General features: G+C 45.1%; 1 protein-coding gene across 1 annotated transcript; it reads right to left on the bottom strand.

The window, feature by feature from the left end:
• Positions 1-605: 605 nt before the first annotated feature.
• pim1 (Pim-1 proto-oncogene, serine/threonine kinase) lies at positions 606-4,874 on the bottom strand. The gene is made up of 6 exons (XM_084680432.1): positions 4,454-4,874; positions 4,125-4,231; positions 3,946-3,996; positions 3,409-3,775; positions 2,603-2,779; positions 606-2,090 (listed from the first exon to the last, which is right to left on the bottom strand). Exons 1-6 carry the CDS (start codon positions 4,533-4,535, stop codon positions 1,897-1,899), a joined length of 978 nt encoding a protein of 325 aa, XP_084536558.1. The 5' UTR covers positions 4,536-4,874; the 3' UTR covers positions 606-1,896.
• Positions 4,875-6,472: the final 1,598 nt, after the last annotated feature.

The following is a 6,472-nucleotide window of genomic DNA, read 5'->3' as shown; positions in this document are numbered from 1 at the left end:
GCCAATTAGGTGTAGGGAGAGCAGGGATTGGCCAGGGATAATCCTGCACTGGGGGTCTGGACCCCCCACTGACACCAGAACTAGTGTGGATGAGGAAAGGGAGGAAGGGGGAGGGTGGGTGGGGGCAGTGGATGGGGGGGGTGAGGGAGGGAGGGGTGAGGGAGGGGGGGTGAGGGAGGGGGGGCCCAGGAACCCTAGACCAGTTCTTAGATCCTGAATTAAGTAGCCAACATGAAACCTGTTCTCTGAATTTTCATCTAACTCCAGGACAGTGTTGAGGGGTTGTGGGTGTGTGTGGGGGGGTAAAGGCAGAGGGCATTAGGCAGGGATCCCCTGGGATATAATCATTCTCTGCCATCTAACTACACCCATCAGAAGGGGTGAGTTTGTTGCATGGATGTGTTCCCAGTGTTACCCATGATGCAGTCTGTTTCCGGTCTGTTCCTCCTACAGGCTTCTCCGCTCCTTCTTTTAGCCCCCCCACACACACACTTCCATCCTCCACCCCTTTCCCTCCTTTGCTATGCCATCTAACATATGACCTGATCTATCAGGTTTGGAGGTGTAGTGATCACAGTTGAGATCCTGAAGCAAACCAAACTGGATGAAGGTATTACAAAAAATATTTATTGAAATTGTATAAAAAATAAGTTTCTAGCATAATTTACAATTCTATTTTGAGTGAAAAAGAAAACATTCCAAGCCGCAATCATGCAACTACAGGTGAAAACATTCGCACAAGACCCCCTCCCCAAGCCACTCACACACACACACACAAGTACATTCATTCTAGTCAACATTTTTCATTTAATTCCAATCCCCAGCAGTCATATTAGCTCAATTCACCCATTTCCCATCAGTAGATTTGTACATACATTAAAATGGAAGTGCTTTGATAGATATTTACATATTTACATCAACAAATGCCAGCCTGCTCTTGTGGTTTTCCACTCTAATACAGTCAACAGGTTTCAAAAACATGGGGCTTTAACAGCTGCGTAAATGAACATACAGCCCGAATTATTTTATAAATAAAAATAAATAATTCCACAAAGCTCATCGGATGAGCAAGGACATTTCCCCCCTCGAAAACAAATAAATATCTTATTTACAGTTGTGACCTATGGAGGCAGGAAGAGCAGAGCACATACAGTCCACTGAGGGTTGCATTCAAGTGTGCATTCAGGATCACAGCAGGACAGAAAAGCAGTCGCAGGTGTATGAGTGTGTGTGCTACGACGAGGTCCAGTCACCCAGAGAGAGGGAGGGTGTGTGTGTGTGTGTGTGTGACAGCGAGGTACAGTCACCCAGAGAGAGGGAGGGTGTGTGTGTGTGTGTGTGACAGCGAGGTACGGTAACCCAGAGAGAGGGAGGGTGTGTGTGTGTGTGTGACAGCGAGGTACAGTCACCCAGAGAGAGGGTGTGCCAAGTTGCGACTGAGGTGGGTCTGTTGCTAAGGCAACAGCACAGGTTCTGTTGATCTAGGCCCAGTGGAGACAGACAGGAAATAAGAGTTGTGTGAACAGGATGTAGAAGACATGAAAAAATACAAATAAGAAAGCCCCATCTTGTTACAGACTTCAAGTATTTCCAGCAATCAGACAAACACAGAAGGCACTTTGATTGGCTCCTCTTTTGCCTAACAGCCAATCAACAAGCCAGCAGCAAGACCTGGAGGAGTGTGACGGACAGGTGGTTGAGTCCTCCCTGCCCATGGGAGTGCTGTGGAGCAGAGGCCCAGGACGATCTGCTAACGGAACAAGGTTCTGAAGAACTAAAAGCTACCTGCTTCCCGTTGGTCCATGTTCAGTGTTTACTGTAGCCTGCTTTAGTCCTGTTCTGCATGAGTCTAACCCAGGCCAGAGTAACCCAGGTCAGCCTAACCTAGGCCAGGCTTTACTGTGTCAGGGAGGGGGTGAGGGTGGAGGCGGGCTCCATGGTGATGCTATGCAGCCTTATCTCTGTGTCGTCAGAGACGGGCAGCGTTGTCATGGCAGCACTCTGCATCCAGGGGTGGTTGATGATTTCATCGAAGGAGGGCCTATCGGCCGGACGGAGGGAGAGACACGCTCCAATCAGCTGCTGGCATTCTAGAGGGGGGAGGGGACCTGGTCAGACCATCACTTCCTGGTTGAATTTGTTTATGTTTGAATCCTAATCTGTAAGCTTGTATGTATGAGTGTCCGTCTGTTTGTGTGTTTACCTGTGCATGTGTACCTGTGCGTGTGTACCTGTGTGTGTGTACCTGTGCGTGTGTACCCGTGCGTGTGTACCCGTGCGTGTGTACCTGTGCGTGTGTACCTGTGTGTGTGTACCTGTGTGTGTGTACCTGTGTGTGTGTACCTGTGTGTGTGTACCTGTGTGTGTGTACCTGTGTGTGTGTACCCGTGCGTGTGTACCCGTGCGTGTGTACCCGTGCGTGTGTACCTGTGTGTGTGTACCTGTGTGTGTGTACCTGTGTGTGTGTACCTGTGTGTGTGTACCTGTGTGTGTGTACCTGTGTGTGTGTACCTGTGTGTGTGTACCTGTGTGTGTGTACCTGTGTGTGTGTACCTGTGTGTGTGTACCTGTGTGTGTATATCTATCCATGTGTGTGTCTCACCTGCTGAGAGCCTCCGTCTGAACACCAGCTGTCCTCTCAAGATCTCCTCGTCCAGCTCAAAGGGGATATCTCCACACACCATGTCATACAGCAGCACGCCTAGCGACCACACCGTTGCCGAGCGACCGTGGTAGCGGTGGAACCGTATCCACTCCGGTGGGCTGTACACCCGCGTGCCTGGGGACACAACACCTGACGTCAAAACACTTACACATAGGTCTTTAGATCATATTCAGAGAATTTGAAATGTATGTATTTAAAAAATGAATATGTTTCTTTTGGTTCATTCAATGTGTTTGAGATTTTTGCTTTGCTGATACATATGCATTTATTTGAAAAGGTTGTGGTTTAAATGCTGTATGGAAACATCACATTATGGTTCTGAAAGGTTTCTCCAATTATGTAACTGGTTTATAAATACCAACGTCATTCCTCTCTGATGGTGTTGACATAATGTGAATGGAGCCGCGCCCGAGCTATGTTCATTGTGTGGGATCAGGTGCCAGAACGCGTGAAAGTCGGTGTGTGAGAGTGTGTGGGAGGGACGATGACATGTGACATTGTTTACAAACTTCGAGTTGTAAAAAACGCGTCTTTCCACCAAATGGGGGCGCCACAAACAACACATTAGCTGACCGCTAAAACAGCCCAATAGGGCAGATTGAACGTCAGAGGTGACACTTCTGCACACATACGTGCGTGTGGATTGTGAATTTAAAGATACACTACTGTAGGCCTACACCACGACACATAAAAAAAACGGCATTATCAAGTAGTATCATATTTAGGTCGTAAGGGTTGCTCACCGTCAAAATCTGTGTAAACGGTGTCCTTGAGCAACGCCCCCGATCCGAAATCGATCAGCTTAATCTCTCCTGTCCGGAGATCGATAAGGATGTTCTCGTCTTTAATGTCTCGGTGAACGACACCGCAGTTGTGGCAATGCCGAACGGCTTCCAGCACCTGCTGGAAAAAGTTCTTGGCTAGCTCCTCTGGCATGGCACCCTTTTCGGTAATGAAATCGAAAAGGTCCTTGACTTTCTCCGGTCTCTCCATGACGATGATAAAACTGTCCGGTCTCTCGTACCAGTCCAACATCTTAATAACACCGCGAGAGCCGCTCCCGACTTTCTTTAACAGCAAAATCTCCATGGGGACGCGAGAGCCGTTGGGCTGGGGGTGGAACATAATAATATTGTTTAATTTTGAGTAATTCAGGAATTTGAGCAAAATACATGGCTTGTCATGATAAAACGTGATCGAAGTCAAAACTGGATTAAAACAATTAAATAAACCTCCACTCTGAATTATATTTGCGAAACAGAATCATAACATTTCCTTACCATCTCTCCCCATTCCGTGACTCGGTCATTGGCGACATGTTTGACAGCGACCTGTGTGTGAGAAGATATCGTTAGAAAACGTAACCCGACTAGACTCCAACATATATATAAAAAATAACGGTTATATTTTAAAATGTTTACTAGTAATGAATAAAAGAACGTGAAAAATCGCTACTAACCGATGCTCCGTCTGCAATTCTCGTCCCAGAATACACGGTTCCAAACCCGCCGCTCCCTAATACTCCGCCGACCTGATACACCTTCTCAAACGGCTCTCTGTCCTTCACTGTAACACACACACGAAAACACGCATTAAATACACCTCTTTTTACAACCCATGAAATTAAATTCCTCCACGACATTAACATTTTCCAAGATTTTCCAACACTTCGATAAGTGCAATATAATACATAGCCTACTGTGATTAGCCGACTAGCTACTAATACAGCTAGCTAGCCGCCCAGGCATGCAGTACCGACCGCCATAACAACGTGATGCACTGACTAACCTTGGTGAACTTGAAGCTGCATTTTGGCCGGCATATCGACGGTAGAAATGTGGGCAAATGAGTTTAGCTTGGATAGCAGCATTCCTTTAATCCAGGGGATTGATCAATGTTGTGAAAATTATTCCAAAAAAGAAGCTCCGGATCCACTACCGATCAGCCTCGTGACCCACGTTGCTGATGGAAAAAATGCAGCGAAGTCGTTTAATCCAGATATACTTCTGAACGATAGTTACTGGTCCCGCGAAAATAAAACCGTTTCCAGTCTCAATACGAGTAATTAAGACGATAATCTGTCTGCACACGTATTTGTAAACAGACAGCGGATCTACTCAATGTATGAATTAAACAGTATCAGCGTTCCGTCGCTAAGACACCGGCTCTTTGAATTACGGAAAGGACAGGAGAAGGACGAATATATACTAATAGTAAATGGGAGTAGCCCCGGTCTGTACGTCATCTTCCTCTCCGCCCACATGTAGTTTTTTCCACCAATGATGGTCGACAGACGCTTCTCTACGCACGTCAATCACGGAACAAAAATACAGAACAACGTAACCGGCTAGACGAGACGTGGCGGGAATTAAAACGCGCCAAAAAGGGAGTCCCATGTTGGCTGCAGTTGAGAGGGAGCAGAGATGGGGGATCATGGAGTTCACTGGAGAAAATATGCTGTTCAAGGTCCTAGTGGGGCTCGCAGCCTGCCCAGCCCCCTCCGTCCAGCCAGTCTAGATTAGAAACACACTAAACTACTCACTGAATAGCCTACTTGGCAGAATCAATTATTATTGTAAACATTCCCAGTAAAATAGTTTTTTTTCAACTGTAGGCTATATATTTTTACCAATAGGTATAGACTACGCTTTTATTTAGAATGATGAAACAAATTTATATTAAGACAACTTTTCAGCTGAAGAATAATTGTAGGTCTGCAACGTGCTATTTTCCCAGTCAAATTTCTACTGTTTATAAATTAACATTTGCTTAAACCTGTTTCTGTTTACCATATTATTTCGACATTTAAATGCTGTTCATTTGGTATTCAACTAAATAACTAGTCATTATTTCTTTGTCAGACAATGGTCGTTTGCTCATGTCTGAAACGGCATAAAGAATGGCGCATGGGCGCATTCCATGAATTCTTTCAAATTGGGTGGCCGAGTCTTCAGTCGTTCACAGGATGTGGGAAACTGGAGATGAAAGACATCTATTTACTCCCCCCTCCCCCGAGACCCCTTCCCCCATGCCAGACTTTTCCCGCGCACATCATTGTTTGAATAGCTACCCTCCCTCCCTCCCTCGTTTTTTTTTCGTTTTACAAGAAGTTTTAATTTGTAACTTGGTGTGAAACTATAGCCGCATCATCCTCTCAAAAAACTGATTTATTTCCCACTTGTAGCAAAACTTTTTTTTAAACTAAAACTATTTTAGATAGGACACATGGTCTTCATTTTATTAGCACCTCTCACCAAAATATCTGCACCCTTAAAACACATTTGTATAATCTAATTCAAGTAAAATGTTCACTGTTTATTTGACAGAAAGTGAATAGTCTTGATAATCATAAATTAAATCTAAATGCAGAAAAAATAACTATTAATGGATGTGGTTTAAATGACTATCGCCAAACAGAAGTTACTGTAAACATTTCTTAAGAGAGTTCTATTTCTGTCCTCAGAGCAGTGTTGTGTTGATTTACATATACATTGTTTGGCACTGAACTACCAGGGAACTGTTTTCCATGAGTCCTATTTCCTGGTTTCCAGTGTAAAGGAAGAGAGTCGTTATTGTATTCATAAAAGAGAGAGGGGGGTGTGTTTGTGTGGGGTGCGTATGTCACATAGGTTTGTGGGGTGTGTGAGTGCGTGTGTGTGTGTGTGTGGGTGTGTGTGTGAGTGTGTGTGTGTGTGTGTGTGTGTAGATCATCTGTGTGGGCATATTCTGCAACTGCTGATGTAGTTTGGGTTGGGTACTGTCAGAAATTATCTTCCAATTAGCAAATGGCCATAAACCAGCCTAGTG

Source organism: Hypomesus nipponensis, chromosome 18 (assembly GCF_054491055.1).
Source record: "Hypomesus nipponensis isolate SF chromosome 18, ASM5449105v1, whole genome shotgun sequence".
In the NCBI taxonomy this organism is placed as follows: domain Eukaryota; kingdom Metazoa; phylum Chordata; class Actinopteri; order Osmeriformes; family Osmeridae; genus Hypomesus; species Hypomesus nipponensis.
This window is presented reverse-complemented; position numbering and strand designations above follow the sequence as displayed.